Source organism: Colias eurytheme, chromosome 10, assembly GCF_061535395.1.
Source record: "Colias eurytheme isolate Ceu_HAF_F1 chromosome 10, ilColEury1 Martin Lab GWU primary, whole genome shotgun sequence".
Taxonomy (NCBI): domain Eukaryota; kingdom Metazoa; phylum Arthropoda; class Insecta; order Lepidoptera; family Pieridae; genus Colias; species Colias eurytheme.
Genome location: NC_142989.1, coordinates 5,383,018 through 5,407,490, shown reverse-complemented (window position 1 = coordinate 5,407,490; position 24,473 = coordinate 5,383,018). Strand labels below are relative to the sequence as shown.

The 24,473-nt window shown below is 30.8% G+C and overlaps 1 protein-coding gene across 2 annotated transcripts in view; it reads right to left on the bottom strand.

Moving 5' to 3' along the window:
* The window catches only part of LOC149905176 (uncharacterized), a 146,289-nt gene that overhangs the window by 52,793 nt on the left and 69,023 nt on the right, over positions 1-24,473 (bottom strand). For both annotated transcript variants that reach the window (XM_090106142.1, XM_090106143.1), the window contains exons 2-3: positions 20,270-20,323; positions 13,300-13,329 (exon numbers count right to left, since the gene is read on the bottom strand). In XM_090106142.1, the coding sequence (XP_089962268.1) occupies positions 13,300-13,329; positions 20,270-20,323 (84 nt within the window). The remainder of the gene's footprint in view (positions 1-13,299; positions 13,330-20,269; positions 20,324-24,473) is intronic.

Here is a 24,473-nt window from a genome sequence, read left to right as displayed (position 1 = left end):
ATATCAAAAGGTTTTATAATTTAGAAGTAAATGCGAATAGATACGCCAAATTACTTCTTTAGTTTGCAGTTATTTCTCGTATAAGGTCAACCAATATTCATAAAAGCGTATGAAAACATTAGATCACGAATATCTAGCTATTAAATAACATTTATAAACAGTAATGGATGTACATTATCTTTGATAAAGTCGTGATATGGAGCCAGGTAATACAATGTAATACCTAGTACATAATTAAATAGTCTTTTTAGCCTTGTGAATGTGTAAAAGCCAATTTAAAAGCTCTGCACGAAGCATTTACCGGTACTTTCCCTTTTCCTAAACATATTTTCGATTTTCCTTGTAAAGTAAGTTTTTCCGCTTAATTATGCATTATCTATCACTTGTAGGGTGGGAAATGAGTTTCCTCTTGAGTTTTTAAAACATGGAAAGAATGATAATTATGTGTAATATTATCATGCATTTATTTAAATACAACACATATCAAAACATTCAATCGACTAAAATTATTAAAGTAATTGTATGTAAATATTATAAAATATTTTTGTGAATAATTATCAGCAGAAATTAAAATAATTTGGAAAATCCAAAAGTGCACGCCTCATAATTTTTTTTTAATAAATATTTATTAATTATTATTTTTGTTTATTTAATAACAATAAAACCACATCGAATCAGACCCTGAAAAATGAAAGGGTTCTATTCCTGAGCATACTCAAGCGTAAGAGAAAAAAAAAGACTCGATTAGTAAAGTATTTCGGTCGCTATCGTGTTAACAAGAAAAAGGATCCGCACATGTACATGTACACACGGACGTCCAAGACAGAACTTTTTTAAACTGTTTTTTAACTAGTTCAAATAACAAAAATGACATCAAAAATATCATGAACGTTAAAAATAGTGTTTTTTCTTAATATGTGTGTGTATGTATTATCTTACAAGTGCAATGTATGATACATAAAGACATTTTAAGGGCTTGGTCTAGTAGTGCAAACAAATGCATCCTGTCATCCTATATGTAAATAATACAAATGTACTAAGGGAAAGTTGCTCCACTTAATTTTTAAAAATTAAATCATTCGTATGCATAATTTAATATTCGTAATAAGTACCAAAAATGACAATTTGACACAATTTTCGTGAAAATTACACCGGGTGATTTTTTTTTTATCAGTACACAAAATTTGCGAATACTTTCTATTGATATCTTCAACTTCATGTTTATATAACTGATCAACTTTTACAAAGAAATTTGGACGAAATATAAAAAAAAATAAGCTTTCCATACAAAATGCATAACTCTATACATTTTTTTCGACCTAAGTTTCTTAGTGAAAGTTGTTCAGTTTAACTAATAAAACGGATAAACAAATTTTGTATATAATGAAAAAAATGTAATGTTTGTGTTAAAAAATTATTAAATAGAAAAATACACAAATGAAAACAAAAGATATTTATTTCCGACTAGCTTCCGCCCGCGACTCCGTCCGCGCGGATGTCAGTCTTCGCGTCTTCTACAGATTTATTATATTATGTATAATATATAGATTTATATTGATAAACCTAATAAATCTTTTGCTAGCATTTTGATGCTTTATCGGTTGCACTGGATTTATCTCTTTTTTTTCAATCGCTTGAATGATATAGGATGGGTCCTTGATGGACATCGAATGCTGAAGTCTCGAATCAATCAATTCTGACAGTAGGCAATTTATGTAAAATCTTGATAATGGTCCATCATTTTATTTTGCCTAAACGTTACATACTTTTTTATATATTTTTTAACGAATGATTCACTCCAGTCCAAACAGCAAATAAGCAGACTTCTGCTTCTGCAACGTTTAGTTGTCCCTGAATTTGGAAAAAATAGTCATGATTCTTATCTATGACAAAAGTGTTATTTTTTGCATTGTATTTCAAATATTAATTTTTTTTTAACCGCATCTTCAGCATTCATGTCTTTTGCCGGAATTAGACATTTAACTTCTACTAGTCCCATGTTCCCTTTTTGATATGGGAGTGTATAAAGTAATTTTTTTAGATATTTCTCGTTATACTTTTAAAAAGTTATTATTGTCATTTTGCTCATTAGGTAAAGTAATTTCGATATCAGTTTTAAGTTTTTTGATACCTGCAATAATAACGTCATAATCGCCTTATCGATTACACCCTGTATACAATCCACCATCCACATTCATAATGTTTTCCTGTCCTCCTCTCCTTTACGCTGTTCACCGATACATTTTAAATGAGTAAATCTGCTACCACTGAAGGAAGTTTCATTGTGATCAGCAAATTTTCACCACTGTTGTCGATTATTTGTTTTTCATTTTTAATCAGCAATTGGGAATCATCAGTTTTGTTTTTTGCAGATTGGTGATGTACCCTAACAATACGTCGAAAAGGGAAAGCATCAACGAATTATCGTTTTCGTCCTCTTTTTTTATTCTTCGCGTCTCTGTTACTTGTGTTTGTTTAGTTCTCAACACCCACTGAATTTTCTATGTTATTGTGATCTTCCATTACATCTGAGTTTTGATGATGTGATGATAATCCATTCGTTTTAATATTGGTACTTAGAGTTGGTGGACTAAACTAGAAATGGCGGACTAAATTTGTCAGCGCGTCTGTAGGATCAGAATATAAAACCAACATCCTGTATTTAAGTTACAAAATTAATAATCAAACAACATGCCGCTACGTTGAAAATGACTAGAAGAAAAAATTAAAACACCTCGGCATATAATTTTGGAGTAAACAAATCATTTTCCCCGTATGGGGATTTCCCCGGATGAACTTGGGAAGTTCAAGTTCTCAATACAAGTTTATATTATATTTCGTATTTCTCAAACGAAAAATAAACATTTTTGGAACTTCAAAAAAAAATATATTATAAGAAAATTTATGAGCTTACTTTAGTTTTAAAGAAATATACATCCCTTTACTGACAACCCGTAAAATAAAGAAATTGTTGCCAATCACCTTTGCAATCTATTTGGTTTCATTAACTTTATGTTCGAAGATAATTTTTTTTTCTAGTAGTTACACGCGTATTTTTTTCGTTTATTTTCCATATCGAAATCAAATGTTTAAAAATACGAATATTTGCACAAAACTAAGATAAAAATAATCAATTAACAAAAATATTAAATTTAATGAAGTAGAGCAACTTTCACTTCGGTATGAAGGAAAATCGAGCGTAGAGCACACGTCAGAACGCTCCGGCCCAAGGAGCGCGACTAAAGAAATTCGCTAGGATTTTTCCTAATTATTTTAAATATTTTTTTAATATTTAAAGAATTATCAAAATTAAAAAAAAAATTTTTTTAAAGGATTAATACTCATTGGTCTTCAACCAACTCGAATAAATTAATGGAAAAAATAACTTTTAGCAGTATTTACCAATAGATTTTGTAAGGCAAAAAATGGGAAATTTAATGAATTTATAACGTTCTAATTAAGAAAATCATAAGTTTTTCGGCAATTGTATTCAGCAGTTTTTAATAACGACTATATAAGGATAATAATGCGCTGATCAGATTGTGTAAATTGTAATCGGTTGCAACGTAGTGAGTGCACAAACTTAGCTCGAAATGTCTTTGGGGGAAAGAGACTTATCTTGAAGGCCTGATTAAGGTAAAATAAAGTAACTTTATAAATGTGAAAAAATTCACGCGCATTGCGTATATAACACTAATTGATAAACAAGAAAAAAAAATTCAGTTTATCATTTCATTAGCCGGGAAAAAATTGTCAAATAACTTGTTGAAAACGCAATTTTGCTAGACTGCAGCCTTAAGTTTGAAAAATCAGATGTTTTGCGCGAAGTGACAGTAGTACCCACCTCAACGCTTCGCTTATGAGGCGTGCAAAAATATATACAAGTATGTATATTATAATGCCATCGGTTAATCTATTCCATCTAGTATATTTTTAATGCACATAATTTGCAGATATATAATAATAAATCAGTAATGTTTTTATTGTTAATTATTATAAGTCAGAAAATATTTTCATAAATAATTGTGATCATAAAAAAGATTGTAATAAATGCACTAAGGCCATTGTATAATAGAATATTGTAGAATTAAATGTATAATAAATGTTCTACTCCCTTCCTTGTTTACGGAAGCTTGAGAACACTATCAATTGCTATAAAGATTTTACAGTTAAGATCTTCCACCAACCAACAAATATCTGCATACAACAGGTGAATATAAATCTATACTAATATTATAAAGAGGAAAGGTTTGTATGTATGTATGTATGTATGTATGGTTTTCACGCATAAACTACTGGACCGATTTTGATGAAATTTGGCACAGATAATCTTTAGACCCTGAGAAAGAACATAGGCTACCTGTTATTGCGAAATATGTACCACGTGCGAAGCCGGGGCGGACCGCTAGTATTATATATTTTAAGTACGGTAAATATATTCTAAATTAGATATTGGCAACGTTTCTGATTAGATCTAGAATAATCGATCAGCAGGTTGTAATTTATTTTTAGATTACGGAAACGAATTCATTCGTTTTACAATTTATTTTTATTTCACTGGCTATTTCCAATTTGGTATGGTGTTTAATAAATTTAAAAGCAATTTTAAAATAACCTGTTTTCGTCAATTATAACTGAATTGTATGTGAAGATATGTATTTCAGACTGTTGACATATTTACCAAAACGTCTTCAAGCACCAGGAAGACGTTGCTTCCTGATACGTAAATAATAAAATTAATATTCCGAAATGTTTTATACGAAGCCATCTTGACCCGAACTAATCAAAAAGCGCACACTTTAGCATTTTGATATTTACTAGAATTACTAAACATTCACATCGTTAAAAAAATAAATTTAATGATATCTACGTTCTGCTGATGAAGTAGTCAGATTCACTAAACACAGTGCCAATCCGATGTCAAAACACGACAGTATTAAAATTTTTAAACGTAACCTTCTTATCATCCATAATTTCTGCTATATTTTTTTTTGATATTCTGTTTATGGATTGGTGCAATAAAATAGCTCACGGTCTGAAATACATAAAGCCACAAAATAGTCCAGTTTCGGCACTTCCGCAATAAGAAGTTATACTCTATACCCGCAATCTCATGTATTCCATTTTATAACGAATAAGTAATGTACATATGTTTTATAAGCTCTTCAGACTGCACGTCTGCTTTCGATTATTTACTTTACGTTTTTACGACCAACTTATACTGATTTATTCATATTTACATTGATATGATTAATAGATGTAGTGCATTAAACTTCATCATTCACTTGATCGCTGCTATTTTTACCCCTGATGAGTTTTCAATCAATTTATATTCATATAAGTAATATGTATGTTCCAGTATACGATACTTGTGTACCAATAATCTATCGATCAAAAATTTTGTAATCAATTGATATGCGATTATTCTTAATGTCCTTCCCAAATTGATAGGATCTATCCTATTTAATTCATTCGAATTCGACTAGATGTTGATAATGGATAAAAAAATTCCACTTTTAAACACGAAGTAGGTCTGTAACTTTACAAAAAAAATCCGCAAATATTCCAGGCATACGTTGTACTGCCGTCTCATTAATTGTTAATAGCTTCATGGTGCTATAAGCTAATAAGCTCTAATAGCAGTTTTGAAATATATTTTTTCCTGTTTGCTAACTTGTGTGTTCGTATGTTTCGTCCTCCGGGTTCGTTGACTTGAAATTAAAACGGTCCTCTGGTTAAATCTGTCGTTGTGTGTGACGCAGTTGGATCGCGCGTCTCGGCCATGTCTAAATTCACATTACGTAGAATATTTATTTTATTGATCAAAGCTTTTGTCTCTTACTCACTTTGAAGTTTCCTTTCGATTTGTTCAGACTTTTTAATAGCTATAATTCATTTTAATTGCAATGACCTTCATCATTTTGTGTATCTTTTGCTATTTTGATGTCTGGCTTAGACAGTTTAGTTTATATTTAGTCACATGTACATAACTATCTGATATAACGTGGTTGTCTATATTTCATAACTGATGTCAGCTTCAGAGCGGTAAATATTTTGCCAAATTACTGCACTTTATAGTGAAACATTTGAACATTTGGCGCCGGCTTTGTGTTATTTCTAAAGCACTTTAAAATCAATAGTCATAAATATCTGAAGTGTGGATAATGTGATATAATAATTAGTAATAACTCGTGGCGTCCATTAGATGCGGTTACCACACCACACCGAGACCCAAATGTCAGGTTTGACGTCATAGAAACCGTAACGTTCATCTAAATATATTTTGTAACACGAGGGCTAACTGCGCTACGTAAAGGGTGACCTTTCATATCTTTTATAACCTCGCTACTGTAATAGAACATTAATTAAGTCGTAATTAAAAATTACAGGGGCTTGGCCAGCACTTGCGTTTTATTATGAAGTTCAGTAAGGAGGAGTATGTATAATGGTTCATACAAAACCAGAACATTTGGACTCAAAGTCACACATATATTATTCAGTTAGAAGTCTTCTAGAAGCATATTTGAATCGTCATAACACCGTTTTACTATTTACGACGCACCGGTTCGGAAATCAGAAACTACGGAGAAGAGCTGACAAACCTATCAACATCGATTAAACCCAGATTGAAGGAAAGCAAATAAAAATTCATACGATATTCGAAATTAAACACTAAAATCAACGAAATAGGATGCATTTATAGATACAAACAATGGATTTAACATTGGCAAGTATGTTGTAAGTCTCTATTGACGTCACTATATAACTGGGGCGGGCCCTTACGCACGTGTGACCTATTAAACTTTATATTCAAATTTCACCGCAGACAGATTGATGCCTCATGCTGGAACCTGGTAGAAATTATCTTCACTGGCACTTCTGAAATGAGTCTCGATCATTCGTAGACAAATTTTGAGGTAAAGTATGTTTTGCTTGACACACGTGTGCTCTGTCTGTTTGTTTTAGTTTATTTCGGTAATGAAATTAATTATACGAGCATCCGCAATTGGGTTCTAAATAAACTAGAGTTTGTTTTTGTTTGAGTGACCCTTTGACACTATATAAAAAGTCGTTTACTTTTTAAGAATTGCAAATGAAGAATGACTCTTTAAAAAGTTCTCAGTAGAGTAGGTTAAGAGATTGTTGTGTGTGTGCAAATAGGATAAATTTCTTAGAAAAGCTTGTGGTTTATACATTTACTTCTTGAATGGTCGGAGAATTTATATAATAAATGTGACCAGATATTTTACGAACAATGTACAACATTATGCCACAAATCATTTGTGGAATAAACGTGATATATCTAGAGTGACGCAAAACCTGACGTAAATTTCAGAATAACAGAACATTATGATGAAGTATTTTTCTAAACTTCTATTCTATCATAATATGTTCACAATTAACATTATACTAAAACAAAAACACCAAGAGAAATAAAGCAGGAAGACATTTTTCTTTAAATGTTTATAAATAATGAAGCTCATTGACTTTTTTCACGAGAATTTATTACGATTGTAATTTAAAAATTTGCATTTTTGTATTAGGCGCCAAGGTATCGGAGACTTGGGTTTTTAATTCTCTTGTTTGATCTTAGGAGATTACTCCAGAAACTAGCAAAGAGATATTTTCGTTACATCGTAGTTAAACTGCTGTAAAACAATAACAAAATTGAGGAAAGGTTTAGAACCGAGAAATCCATGTTGTTACTGTTTCATGTCCATTGTGTAAACACCAAACCGCGGACAGACGATAGAAGGTATCTTCAAAAACTACCGTTTGCGTAAATTGGACGTATGCCACGGCTACGATTGATAGCTTCAACACAGAATAACTGTTTTGTTAATTGAATTCAGCACCTCCGCAAGTTTATAAAGAGTTTAATTTTCATTACATTTAGCTTTCGTGTGTTCATAGGAATTGAGACATTTATGAGCACCAAAATCAAATACGATTCCTAGAAGTTGTTAACTTTATCTAAAATCTGGTTGTAGTTCGATTTTGAAGAATGAAATATTAAAAAGTTAAGATCCATATTCAAATACATTTATTTTAATAGAATTACGTACAAACTGTACTTCTATAACAGGCAGAAAGGTCGGCTTAAAGAAATATTAACTCTATAGTCTATACTGACTTTTATCAGTACATTTCTTCATCAGTCAATCAAACTCCAAGGTTCGGACAACCCTGGCGTTTATACTTTTAAAATAAATGATAAATATCAGTTAAAGAAGATTGCTTACACTCTTTTAAAGATAACCTTCATAATACGGGTTATGGTCAATAAAGTCCCTGTAGGCTGTAGGTATAGAGTATCCTAAATAATTGTAAAATAATTTGTATGTAACCTTAAAGGTTTAAGGTAGTATTATCGACTTATAATAAGAAAAATTTAAAGGACAGTTAAATTCAATAACGAGGCGGGATTCAAACCTGAGACTTCTAGCCAAAATTTGAATTCTGCTTTTCATCGTTTTTTTTCTATTCTTAAAAAAATTCTCATTTATAAACAAATAATTTTTGCTATACAAATAAATACTTATTTAATTCAATGTGTAACTACTATTTCCGTCTTCCTTTAGGTCACGGTCAAACATTTATAGATATACACCATTTCGTTCTCATGGATATTTTATTGATGAAATAGTACGGCCTATGTTGTATTTACACGGATCGATTCACACGAGTAATCTAGGCCAGTAGTTTAGTTACAGTACTAAATAGAAATATAGTACCAGGAAACACAATCAGGAAAATGTGACATTATTTTTACCTTTTTTTAAAATAATGTCGCATTTTATAAAGATTAGATACTGATATTGCTTATTATGCTATACCTAGTCTGAATATTAACATAATACAAGCTCTCTTTAATTCTTTATATTATGGTTATAATATTATGTAATATCTATTTATAATTGTTTTTTAAATGCTTATATGTAAAATAAGAAGGCACATTATAATTCTATAATTTGTGGATGAAGCAATCACATATAGAAGTGCTAAAATAATAAATCAAATAAAACTTAAATTATTGAATTGTCAGCTTCCGAATCGCTTCAAAATTCACACACTTGAAGAAATAAAGATTTTGCGTTCAAAGTATGGAAATTGTAAAAATAAATTCTCTTCGCTGTTACTTCAGAAATATGATATAGGTACCTATGCAAATCGAAATAAACCTTAAATGTATTATAACTAGGATAGTATTATATTATCTGTGATATAGATATTATTCTGATAGAAGATGATAAAGTAAACTAGTTCTAGGAACTACTTAAGTGAACACATACTAAATAACTTAAGGAACTCATAAGGACTTGTCATTCTGTTGCGTTATCTTAATTGTTCCTATTTTTAGTTAGAGGCTATTATTAATCACTCTGGTTGTTTATTTAGACTATACTAACAAAATGTTTGTTTCCTTATATTACAGTCAATGTAATGAAAATGTAGATACATTAAATAACTACAATGTAGCTTTATTTTTTTACAAAATAGGCATTTCCTTATAAAAAAATATTATTAGACTTATCGTTGAGGAAAGGCTCATAATAGATCGATGGGCCACAATACTAAATTATTCATGTTACATGCAAAGAAATATCGATTAGGCTGTTAATAACTGACGGAAAATCAGTATGGAACTACCCATATAGTCATAGATTATGTTCTATATCTATTTTTACAGTCATTTTCTAATCCTTTTTGGTGTTGGTAAGATGGCCATGGACATGAAACTGTTATTTCTGTTCTTTCACACGAAAATAAAGTATAAAAGATAGAATAAACAGCTGGTTTGGGATATAGGTGATGATGTTTGGTTTTGTATGAAGATACTATCTATTAGTTAAGTGGAAAATTTCAGGTAAAGCTGCACCTAGTTTATTTATTTTCACCACAGTACAACGATCCAGAAGTCTATATTTTAATGACGTGTACAACTCGGTTCATTGCTTTGACGATGACCTTGTTAAAAGGTTGCCAAACTCTTAAATGTAAACAATTGAAATAATTATTTTATTTGTAAGGAATAACAAAGTACAAGACAACACGAAGACAAAAGATATCCTTCGTGGATCAACGTATGCTTATCCGGATGGAGCGGAGGCACGTGCTGACTGCTGTCTTCTTATAAATTTATTACGTAGGTATTTACGTCTTTTGAGAGAATTGCATTTGAAGAAAAAATATATGTGCACTAGCGATTTGAAAACTTCTGATTTTGAAATAGTATTGATTAATTATATTATCTCTATAGGCTTTGCCAAGAGAAGACGAGGTACCTTTATTATATTCACTGTATGCGCAATATAAACTGTACATGAATAAAACTAGACATAATTTGTTTCCATTACATAATGTATATTTTTGATCATATTACATTGTTTTTGTGCCAAAGACTCATACTACTTATATAAAAAAAAACAGGGGTCACACACATTATCTGGTTAAGAAATAGATGGCCGTGTCACTGATTTGGCTGAATAAAATTGTATGCCAGTAATTATTCTTATATTTCCGTCCCTGACCGACTAACAGAACAATAAAAATTGACGTTTAGTTTGGAGTTTTGTATTGAAGAACTTACCGTTTTGTAGACTGCGTTTATTTACTATACACAGTTGGTATTTATCCCGCAAAAAGATGTGGTCCAGCAGACTCGGGCTTCTGTTTGAATTATTTGAAAATTATTTGAAAGCTAATTTTGAAATTAGTTTTCGTATAATTTGGCATATTAGGTCTTCCCGTATTGCGCTATCAAACAGTGCTATCATACAGCAATGTCGGTCATACAGTGCTAAACATACTGATGATATTTCTGTTAATAATTACGTAACACAGACTTCTGGGTACAGTAATTCCTGCTACGTAGTGTACATACATACTTCAAAGATAAATTAACAGTATTGTGTAACGATGATGACTCATAGAAACTGACTGGGTTACCGGTGCTGGTTGCAACCTTGTTCGTCTTTCGATCCTGCGTCACAAATTGTGATACTTCCATGTTTATAATGATTTAAAGCGTGTCTTGTGTTATTAATAAAGACAACAATAACAGCGTTGTATTATGCTAATATGTTATAGAATAGTTTGTTTACGGTAATGCGTTTTACATCACAACTCACACGACTATCTAGTAATGTGACGTCACCGTTAGTTTTTTATTGCGCCATTAGTATCTGCGCAAAACGCGATTTATATTTGTAATGCTATATGATTACCGCTCGTCTTCTTCCCGGTTGGAATGGGTGATTAGCTTTGGTACGCAGCTACGTAATATCTTATGTCAAGGTTTAATTAATAGCTAAATTGAAATGCTTATTAACCGACAGCTGTTGCCTGATGCATTTTAATCTTTAAAATTCCTTTGTTTGTAATTTATCACTCAATACGTATAGAGTACATTATGTAATATGAGTACTACCTACTTAATCACTAAAATTACCTTCAATTTATATGGAATGAGTAATCTTTGCCAAAGGCTATGAATCACCAATGGAGAAAAAGTAAAATGAAAAATAGATGTTATCGGAGAAGGTTGGTTTTGCTCGGACTTTTCCAATTACACATAATGACTTCCCCAAACAGAATGGAAACACAGAACAAATTGGTATTTGTGTAAGGTCTCCGTCTAAAGATTGATTAAGGTTACTGGGTTAAAATTACATAACCGACTTGTTAATTATACCTTGCACGCTATTTATAATTCAATAAAACAATTTATGCACTGTACTTAACTAGAAATATAATAAGAATGTTCTTGGTAGGTTAATCTGTTTTGTTGATTGATATTTTTATGGTTAGGCAGTAGATTTGCATTTTGCAGTTTTGTTTTTCACTCATTTCATCAGAAAGTTTTACTACGGGGAATCCATTACAATTGCTATAAATTTCGCGTTAACTACTACAAACATTTTCAATCGTAATTTAAGCTGAAAGTGCGCACGGCCTGAATTTCCTATATATATTTGAACTTGCATAAATAATCTGTAACATTGCATTGTTTTTTTAATAACTTAATAGAATTCACATAATTTTATGGAAGTCAAATTTATGTACAAAATTACCAATTGATATGCTTCATTAAAAATAAAGAAAAGAGTCGTTTTAGGAATCGTTCATTAGAATTTTATCAAATATAAAATGGATGCTTTATGCGACATTAGAAACAATCCAATTGTTTTTAACCGCGCAGAGTCGTAAATAATCTAATTAAAAATACACTGTTTTTCCTACTTGTCTGGATTCTGGATAACGTCAAAACATACTGAGTCGTTGTAAAAATAAAAATAGCGGCTGAAAACAAAACAATTTGCTCTTTCCCGGAATTAATTACAAGCAATTGGTGCAAACTTTATAAGTGTTAATTGCGCATTAACAATATGCTGGAACGTTTAGTTTTTTAACAGTGGTCAACAAGGACCCTTTAATTAAGTGACTAATTAATGGTTCAACCATGTAAGGAAAATGAGTCGATAACATTCTCATTTAAACTAAAACTACTTTATTAATTCCTAACTATATTATTTGTAAGTGGTGCGATAATACCGTGTATTTTTATAATGTGTCCTAAATCCTAATCAATATCAATAAATAATTAAGGTACCTACGACTACCCTTATCAACTTTATTCAATAAATCAGTAGTAATTATAAAATGTGCTACAATGATCACATTTACCATAACATAAGTGAAATTCAAATTATATTTAAAAACTAGACAAAAAGTATGTCACTTTTCTTTAATATAATTATATAATGGTTACATGATACTAAACATAACACCTTAGGAGATCCGATACGCGCTTTCTTGTTAGTTGTTACTTGTTACGTATATTAGATAACCTTTATTGCATTAAAACCATATAACAGCAGCCCTTAATGTATATTTAAATAGAGCAAAAATAAGTATGAAGCTATTTTTATGTACACGCAAATTGTAATTTAGATTAACCTAAGTAGGTTAGTACACTACTTAGTATTTATTCGTATGTGTTAACGGGGTCTAAACTCTAAATATGACTATTTTTGTATGATACAATGTTTGTAATTACAAAGTTTACCTTCCGTGTCAATGTCTAAAATAATAAAAATATCTATCTCGCCTACGTGAAAAATAACTATTACTTACTACCAGACTTTTGTCTAAATAACTTTACCCTGAATGAGATAATGATTAAGATAAAAATCAATTAGATACATTGATGAATATTTTAGTGAAAAGGTGCTTTGTAAACGATATTTTTATAATAATAATAACTAGTGTTATATGTTTAGTGACAGTTTAACTTACCAACGTGTGAAAGGCCGGTGAGATCTGATTCTGAAAAAGATAAAAATTTCATGAATAAAAATGTATATGATATAGCGTGCCCAAAATTAAAAATAGCGTTATAAATGAGATATGGATATGTATTGTATTTTTTAACAAAAAAACATGCACACATTTATTTACACATGGTTAATAGTTTCAAAATAATAGAAAATCAAAACTTTTTATATAGCTAAGTATATTTTATCAAGATTAGCAAATAGCAAGTGTCATCACAACAATTTATTTTCAAAAATAGTTTGTAGGTATAGTTCATTAAAAATACTTCTTAATTATTTTTTTTATTTATGCCAACTTTACGCTTAAAAGTTGCCATAAATTTTCACTAGCAATATGTATGTACATAATATTAAAATTATAGAGTTTTCAAATTAATGATTAATAAGAATAAAATCGATTTATCATAATTTCTTTCCATAAAATTGCCATAAACCTTAAAAATTAAACTGCCTTATATTTTTATATATACTATATTAATACTATAAAGCTGAAGAGTTTGTTTATTTGTTTGTTTTGTTCTTAGGAACTACTGGTCCGATTTGAAAAATTATTTCGGTGTTTAATAGGTTATTTATTGAGGAAGGCTATATATTATTACGCTTAGACCAACAGAAGCCGAGCCACGCGGATGAAACCGCGGAGCAAAGCTAGTATTGTTATAATAACGAACGGAAGTGACGCTACGGAACCTCATTATCAGTGCGGAACTATCGATGCAAGGGAAGTTGATGTACGTGCACTTTGTTGCTGTTTTCCTTATTTGATATTGTACTTCTTATAATTATTATTTAAATGTTTCACACATTTCGTGCCAAATAAATAGCTGGAAAATAAGGTATTCTTCAATAATTAACTCTATAAGCAGTATATTTATTACATAGATTTATTACCTATCTTTTTTGTAATGGTTAGTACGTAAATAATGATAATAATATAGTGTAATTCTGAACCGTCTGTATCTTTTCTTGTTGTCTTCTTTTCAATATAAATAAAGCAAGGTTAGACTATATCTTATATATAAAATTCTCGTGTCACAATGTTAGTCTGCATACTCCTCCGAAACGGGTGGACCGATTCTCATGAAATTTTCTGTGCATATCGGGTAAGTCTGAGAATCGGCCAACATCTATTTTTCATATGTACCACGGGCGAAGCCGGGGCGGACCGCTAGTAATATATATATTTAAAAGAATAGATATAAGATGTACATATTTAATTAAGGGGTAAGTACATTCCTTCAGCATAGAAGCCAATTAAATTCAACACACATTTTAATTGAGGATAAATTTAAACTTAAATTCCAGTCGGTCATATTAGTGTTAATAATCAAATGAAAAAATAAACATAAAAATGGCGGTGACGTTTAATTAGTATTCAGAACACATACGCTTGTCAGGACTTAACTACGAACAATGGATAAATAAATAACTTCAATTAATTCCTCGTCGTCCACCTAAAAATAAATACGGAAACTAGTATTGTTTTGAGGTATTGACGTATTGAGGTATTCTTCTTAAGAAGAGTTATGGTACTTACCTACTACTACAGGGAGTTGACAATATATTGGTTGATAGCCCCGCATAAATTAATTAAAATTCATGGTGTATTAGCTGTTACAAATAATAAAGAATAAACTCAAAATTTCTAACAAGAGAAGTGGGTAAAGAATCTTCAAAATTTCATCAATGTTTATTTAATTTTTGACACGAATATCTACAATTATTTAAAGAATTAATTACGTACATGAATATGATAAGAAAAAACCCGAATTATATCGAAAAATTCCGTTCCTTTAGATAACGTTTCACCACAAAACAAATAATAGTACTACGTACCTAGTATGCAAGTAGATAATTTAAAATAAGTAAGTAGTTTGTGACACAAATATTTTGATTCATTGATCAGCAAGTACGATGTTTATGAATCAGATATGATTATGTATGCAAATTTAATTCACAGATACTTTATCACGTGTGTTCTTCGAAGCTAATCATTAGAATTCATATACGCTCATTTAAAATACAAACAAAGGTTTGCAAATATACTAGAGTCATGTGGTATTGAAAATCCAATGAGGAATACCATTGGGATTATACACGGTTTAATTATAGTTTTCCTCTTAGAAATACACTGTAATGGAGGTTATTTGACACAATGAACTTTAAGGATTATTATCAGTTTCCTTTATTTCTATGACAGAAAACAATTCAACAACAATTTAATTTGTAAAAGGCTAAGAGCCATCCTCCAAGGACAACTCGTGAGAAATTCATTTAAATAGGTCGTTTATTACGCTGCAGCTAATAATATTTATTCGTTAGAGTAATTGAACGAACACATAATATCTTCAATAACATTTTCAACTGAATTGTCAAAATAAAACGCAATCAAGACTGGAATTTCACACGTCCTTCCTCATTTTGATAACATTTAACTCGGAAGGTTTCCATCATTTATCGTTATCTTTAGTATCAGAGGTTAAAATACAATGCGATAATATTTATTCCCCCCCTGCGGATCAAAATAGCTCTAGTTTTATTATTATCGTACGTTGATTGGTGACGCAAAGGCAGTTTTATTTATAATAATATAATATTATGATGTTTTTCAATACAAGTCAATAACTGCGTTAAAAACAACCGACTTCAAACTTGCACTTGCAACATTTACAAATACAGACAAAAATGCTCATAAAATAAAAACTACTGGGCCTATCCGAATAAAATTTTTATGGGACCAATTCGACACCATCCCGCATCGAACAAAAAAAGAATCACGTAAATCGGTTCAGAAACCACGGGGTAATCGGTGTACATACATAAAAAAAAAAAACCCGCCCGAATTGATAACCTCCTCCTTTTTTTTGAAGTCGGTTAAAAATAGTTAAAGTTACATTACCCCTGCATATTATTATCAACGGCAATAACATAAGGCTACAATAATAACAAAATAAAAGCAGTGTTTGATTCCAGTTAAGCTTTGTTTAAAAATAGTTGCATTATATTCCGCCTTATTATTGAATTCAGTAGTTATGCGATATTATACATAGGTGCAAGTGTCACCTAGATTTCATATCCTTTCTCTAATACCCGTAGTTGTACCAAGGTTTCCAACGACTGGTGCAATGAGATAACATTCTATTGTAGTCACGAAATACCCAAGTTGTACCTTAAAATAGTATGTACTGAAATCTTATATAAACCGTTCCCATATATATTGAATAGACAACAATTATATACCGGGAAATTGAGTTTTGTTTCATAAACATCGCTTACACGTGTTTCGCAAGTCCTCATGAAACATTCGTTACTATAATTATTACGATAAAATATTTTATAGTTCACGTTAAGATAACATTCGTTAAATATACGTGACTTACTTTAAACTTACATGTTATAAAGTATGTACCCAACTTTTCTGTAAACCAACCCAAGATTACCAGATGAAAAGTGAATTCTTTAGACAACGACAATTGAAGTCTTCAGCTTCAAGTAGAATAAAAACATTAATTAGATATACGTACGTTTTTGTAAATTTTGGACATAAAATGTACCTATAAATTGAAGCCTTGTTGTGACATTTAATGTCGTGTTCCTTTTATCTTTTAATTACTTGAAAATGAGTACCAATCATTAGTGTGAGGAAAATTGGATCCTTATAAAAAGTCTCTTGTTCGTATCACTATCATAGAAAATAATTACTGCGTTTTGAAGCGTTTTACTAATGAATTTGCTCATAAAGATATGTACAATATTCCGTTTATTTTATTTTGAGAGAGTTTTCATATTAGTTGCTCATCTTTTCTGATGAGTTTTTAATTCCAAATATAGTTGATTTTGTTTGGATTTATTTTAAAGATTTATTTATTTATTTATTTACCTACTGTTCCAGTGCGATGTTATTAATTAAGACTTGCTTCTAAATGATCCAGTATACTGTGGTCACTTTTGTTTTATTAATTGAATGTCATTGACCTTCATTACCAAAGCTACATCACGCTATATTTCGAACAAAAAAAAACAAATAATATACGTGTTAAAATGTATATAAGGAAAACGTTTTGTGTTCAAGTAGAGTTATTCCGTAGTAGTCTCCATTGTGTAGATTGGGCCAGGTCAAAGACTCAGTGTAGGTGAAATAATTCCGCGAATATTAAGATCATCGGGACACGGAGTTCAATGAACCTATTAACAGTTTCGTAAAAAACTACTCTCTTAAACCTTTTGGACATTTTCTTTGGAGAATTACCAGAAACATAACCTCATTTGGTAGATGGAAAATTACGCGGCGAAATTCTATGCTTCACTTTTGACTTTATCGACAATTTTTCCATGAAGTATTTCGAAAACGGACCGGGCCAAAGTCTATAGTATTATAATCTTATATATAAAAATGAATCGCAAAATGTGTTGGTAAGCGCATAACTCGAGAAAGGCTGAACCGATTTCGATAATTCTTTTTTTATTATATTCATTGAAGTACGAGGATGGTTTTTACGTAGAGAAAACGTAAATATGTACCACGGGCGAAGCCGGGGCGGACCGCTAGTACCTAATAATTATCGTTTTATAATGAATCAATAATTGTACCTACAATTACATAAACGGCAGCCATTATTACTTAATTATGACTTGTTCTCGCAAAACTCGATTGTTACATAACCTCATTGACTCTGATTGTATTTAAGAAGGAAACATTGTTTTTTATTATCTGAAACGTGAACCGAGATTGTAAGTAGGTATGTAGGTAATAAGAGTGAGTACTCAGTGTAACACAAAAAGACCATACAGCATACTAAAATTATTATAATATGGATGATAAATAATTAATTAATATGAGAAAACTATAGGTACCTAATCTAAAAGCACAGTATTAAAATATAATTATTGTAATACTGTGCTAAAAGTTTGTGTTAATCTTTGACGATAAAATTGCAATACCGACTGAAGAAATTTGGGAGAGAGATAGCACAGTAGGTAAAAAGGTGATATTATAAGAGATGGAATTTTGTAAGGGGAACGACCTTTGCACGCACGCTGGAAAAGGCAACAGCGGAAAGTTAGGAATATAGTCTAAAAATATTATATAATATGCAAACAAGATAGATAAATACTTTGAAAAACATCAAAAACAATATTTTGAAAAAATAAACATTACTTATCAATAATAATTATATTATCATGTCTCAAAGTGAAAACAATATTTATTTTTGCATTTCATGCATTTCAAGTCGACTGTGGATTTTGATTTAACCATTTTAAAACCATAGTATTAGTTGTATACGTATTTCGTAGTATCTATATTTCTCATCTCCATAATACTCGGGTACCACCAGAAGGACAGTACCCGGATCTTTGGAAGGCTTACGTGGGGCCACACGGATCCAACACGCAGAGGCCCTTTCGAGAATTTTAATGTGTTGTGGGACACCAGCCGCAGCCTGCCCGTGACCGCACTATAGAAATACAGCCCTAGGCAGTCCGCGGCCGGTGTAGGACTATTGCAGGGTATGGAAATCTAATAACTGGGCTATGGATTGGGATGCTAGATGGACTGGTATTGGGGACTATGGGAAACTATGGCACCTGCCTTTCTACTAAAAGAAAGTAAAAATATGTTGGCAGGTGGTGACTCGCCCTCTCACTGTATGGGCCCCCGAAATAAGTCGCTGCAATAGTGCGACAAGGGGGCAACATATTGTGAGCAGCTAAGGGTGGAGAGGCGTCCCTGGACTTTAAACTACGATCACGCGCTCCCTGAGGGTCCAGCATCACGTGCCCACTCGCCACTTATGATTCGCATCCACCCTTCGAGCTAAAAGCTCTCGCGACTCCACTCTGGCCGGCCGGTTAAGGCAAGCCAGAGGTGGGGGTCCTGTCCTCGTCAGGCTTCACTCCGACCGGCCGGTAAAGGCAAGCCGGAGATGAAGACAGGGGCCTCCCCCGGGAGCACTCGGTTCCCGCGGGGTCGCTACTCCCCGACACCCCGCCACAAGTTGTCCTGCGGGTTGACTGATTGCACGGGTGGAATATCTATTGTCACATAGACAATAGATATTCCAACCGTGGTATCTATATTATTATTAGTCTGTGGTATTAGTAATATTATACGAACGTATTGGCTTATAAGTTAAAATATATTGAATTAATTCATTATTATTATTGATACAATATGTTTAAAAAAATAACTAGCAAAAACAAGATTTGTTTATAGTTGGAAAAATCCACAATTCCATACCTACCTACTATAATTTTTGTCAAGAAGTCATTATATTGACATTATTGTTAATTTCTGCAGAATTGCCGTGACCGTTTAAACGCTAAAAAACTTTATAATTTACTGGAAGATTTTAATAAAAATATTAATGTCTTCGCATTGTAAATTTATTTTATTATTAGAGCTAATTATACAGTAAATACTATTTAACAATAATTAAGTACGATTATATTAAGGTACACTATTAGCATTATTAATAATTGTCAATATAATAAACTAAAATGTGAATTCATTAAAAAAAAACATACCGGCCGAATTGATAACCTCCTCCTTTTTTTGAAGTCGGTTAAATAAATGAAGGTTTTTTTAAACTTCATAATAATATTTTGCTCATCAACGCCATCTGTGATTTTATTAAGACACCAGTTATATTATAACACTGCCATCTATGAAGCATATACGAGTACTATCAGGACAACTTATTTTTAATTTTAGCGCTACCTATCGGATTTTGTTAGTACCATAGTAACATACAAGCTTATGGTCGCATCAAATGTGGTACTTCCTTATTTTTCCGCTAGATGGCGCAATTTCAACTAATACATTAATTAATAACAACTTTATTACGAAAAAATATTATTTAAAGAATTATTACGATAGGACAATCTGTTTTTTTTTATAAATTCCGTAAAAATAAATGTAAAATTAAACATACCAGTATCATTGAGTAATCCATGAATATCTGTCGTCGACCCATCGGCCGACATAGCTGAAACGAAAAAAAATGTAAAATTAATATTTCACAATGTAATTTACACATATTATAGTTATATGAATATCAATGGATATTACGCCTGAACTATAAAGTTTTTACCTAGGTACTAGGTCGAAAAAATGGAGGAATAAATACCATCCCTGTGATTTTATGTCAATAGGATTGTCTTTTTATATGTATATACCTATAACTAAGTACATAATTATTAATGGTTAATAATTAATTATGTATATTATTATAAACTAGCAAAAAGCGGTGATTTAGGAATGCAATGCAATTATTGCGAATCGGTGAATCAAGCTCCTCATTTAAATCGATTAAAATATTAATTCTTAAAATCATAAATTACCTATACATATTTATTTTGTGGTAAGTAACATATTTTGTTACTGTGTGTATTTACATATTATCTATTTTTTGCATTGCTCGATTGGAAGTAAAAAAACTCACTTTCAGCATTTTTATCTCTTTCACCCAAAGATACTGTACGAATTTTGATCATACTTATAGGTACCTACCTAGTGTTGCACCTTATTTAGGTACCTACCAGATTAACAATCACCTATATCATGCTATAGAAATGCTTGCTCTTGCTTATGTTTTTAACCGACTTCAAAAAAAAGGAGGAGGTTATCAATTCGGCCGGTATGTTTTTTTTAATGTATGTACACCGATTACTCCGAGTGTCGAATTGCTCCCATCAAAATTTTATTCGGATAGGCCCAGTAGTTTTTATTTTATGAGGATTTTTGTCTTCGTACGGCGAGCTTCATAAAAATATGTTTACATGGAATCTTTGTCAACTATTATATTAAAAGTTATTTAAATATCATACTAATTCTAGTTCTTATTACTGTCATAGTCGATCATGTTGTCAGATCGTCACGCTCAGCTTACGATGGCCTCCAACCGACCGCAGTGCCAACGGAATTCAGTTATATAATGGATATAAACAAACAACCTGATAAAACTATCATTATTTTACTATTACGAACAAAACCACATCGATAAGCATGATAGGAGTCATCTTGATAAGGATTTGAATAAGGAAGAGCAAGCAAGCAATTACACCTACATTTATTATGCAAATCGAGTAAGTACCAAAATTGATGACTATTAGAAGTGTTTGTACACTTACACACACATAATACACACAAAACAAACAACTCTGCCATGTGTCACGCTGGGTAAACTGAAGAAAATCCCACTAATTAGACAAACATTTTGAAGCAAAATGTTTCTAAAATTTTATACTCTTGTAGAGCAATAATTATAGGAGGTAAGTACATAATATATTATTTTACAATAAACTAAGAAATACATTTCAACAGTGAAATTTAAATGTTATATTTAGTTTGTATAATTTAGTTAATTAGTTCGTATTATTTATAAAATATAAGATAATAAAAGATATGTATAATCTGTGGGTTAATAAAACGTCAAAAGTAAAAATCTGGATTATGCTGGCTGTCAATAAAAAAAAATCATTTTATTTACATATTCCAAATTCAAACTTAATTTCTACAGAAATAGCATCGAATCGATTGTTTAAAGATTTTAAAGCTGTTATATTTTAGTGTTCTTTAATTCGTGTTTTTTTTTGCAATATAGATACCTAATTAGATAGGTAATACATATAACAATTTGTTTTAGTTTATTAATATTTTCGGGATATCGTCGAGAATTGCATCAACTTCACCTGATTACAGTGAGCCATGAAGTTAGGTAAGTGTATTTATACTGTCTTTTTTTCATTATATTAAATTGTACATAGGTATTATTTATAATATAGATAGAGTGTGCTACAAATATCCAAATCGAAGCAACGTTCTAGAATATATTATTCCTTATTCGGTTCAGAGATCACATGTTGTGTTATTTGTAGTGATTGTTAGAATTTTGAGAATTCGTCACAAATGATTATTGATATTATTTGTAATTGCATAATAATTGACGTCACTCATTGTAATATATATGTATAAGCTTAGTAAATATTAATTATTACCATAGACAAATATAACCAAGATTATTACCTATCTACTAATTGTTTTATAGGCATAATATAAAGCATTTAAAATGGTTTGACCGTTTGGGTGGTATCTGACCTTAACTGGAATTAATTGGAAGCAGTTTGACAATAACCTGTTAGGAAGCCACTTACTGTCGACGTTAATTTCGCAATTCACGAGATCATTGCCCCAAGTAATTACTGCAGGTTGCTAAGTATGCGGTGATTAGAAATGCCCTTACCCTAATTATTCACTTCCCTGTGTTTTACTATCCTTTTCCTCGATTCCATGACAATTAAATAAGGGCGGTAAATTCTTATGGAGATTGTTTTCTTTTTCCTTTCTTAGAATAAAATTATCATTGTGGAGGTTGAATAAAGTAAATCAGAACCGTTCGTTGTAATTTTTGGGAGACAGCTTTTTATAATAGAGTCATTGGGAGATAGTACATATTTAAATGAAATAGAAAAAAAAAGTTTTTTAGTGTTAAGTACTGGTAGAGGCTATCCCGTTTATAAAAAAGTAGAAATTATATATTATTTAATTTTATGTATATTCTAAGTTTAAATATTATATACTTACGTCACTAGCTTCCCGCGTTTTTAAAGAAAAACCCGCATAGTTCCCGTTCCCGTGGTATTTCCGGGATAAAATAGGTTATATCCCGGAAATCCCACGGGAACGGGAGGGTAACTTGGATTAACACATAGGATAGGTCCTATGTGTTAATCCAAGTTACCCTCTATACGTGTGCTAAATTTCATTGTAATCGGTTCAGTAGCATTTGCGTGAAAGAGTAACAAACACACACACACACATCCTCACAAACTTTCGCATTTATAATATTAGTAGGATGGGATAGGATAGGTTATAGACTTAGTAATTACAGAATGTTCTACAGTATAATAATACATTATTATAATATTATATATAGTAATTAAAGCCTTGATTAGAACTGGTCTTTGTAATGAAAATCGTGATGTTTTTTCGCTTCAATATTCAAATAGATAGTGGAAGTGACGTGTCTTCGTGTATATTATATAATAAAATATTTTTAACTTTGTTAAAAGTTTAGTTTCATATGGGATTTAATGGGAAAAGACGTTATTTAATTTAATTGAAAATAAAAATATGTATTACATAAATCTATTAAGTAAATAATATTATTTATATTATACTTTAATTACCTACTATTATAATATTATAATAGTAGGTAATTAAAGTTTTGAAACATTAATTTTGACCAAAGGAAACTTTCCAGAATATTTTATGAACATTCATTTTATCCAATGTACATATTTAAATATGAAACTTAACAAAAAAAAACTTGTTTTCATAATCTATTATAAGTTATGTTAATTCTGAACATCGTTGGTGTAGCTTTTTGTATGAGGATAATGCGTATACGAATAATTACATAATACGTACTTCCATATATTATTATATAATTTAATTCTCCGATCAATTTTGCGATCACTGATCAATCAATATAATCGTACGAGATATTACAAATGGATTGGTCATTAACGTGTGTCGTCTATAAATAACATAAGGAAGATAAAAACGAATAAATAAAACATTTTGTTATAGTCAGGTACTTTTATAACCTTGAATTTTATAGAAAGCCATTCACCCTCTATTCAAATGAAATAATAAAAACGTTTTATTTTTATAAAATTTCGTATGACGTTTATGTACTAAATTAAAATTGATCGCTGTCGCATTAATCTTTTTCACAGTAAGTAATTACAGTAATGCGTCAATTAAGTATTTATTAACAATTGTATAATATGACTTGTCTTATAATATATTAAAAAAGCAGCTTTAAAAAGATTAAATATTTAGTTTAAACCACAAAGAATGAACTGAGAAAACATGTAAGATAAAATAATTTAAACAGTCTTATCTCTATTAAATTGTTTTTATGATTTTTAAACTTACTCTTCGTGTTCTTTTGTTGTATAACGTTGTATTCTTTATGGACGGATGAAATCTGATTTCTGACTCCAACTTCAGGAAAAATCCAAAGTAAGGAAAACGAATACCTTCCTAACTTGTCTAGGAATGTATTCAAATTCTATTAATATTTTATAATCACCATAGCCACGTTATCTGCATAAGAATTTTCCGCACGG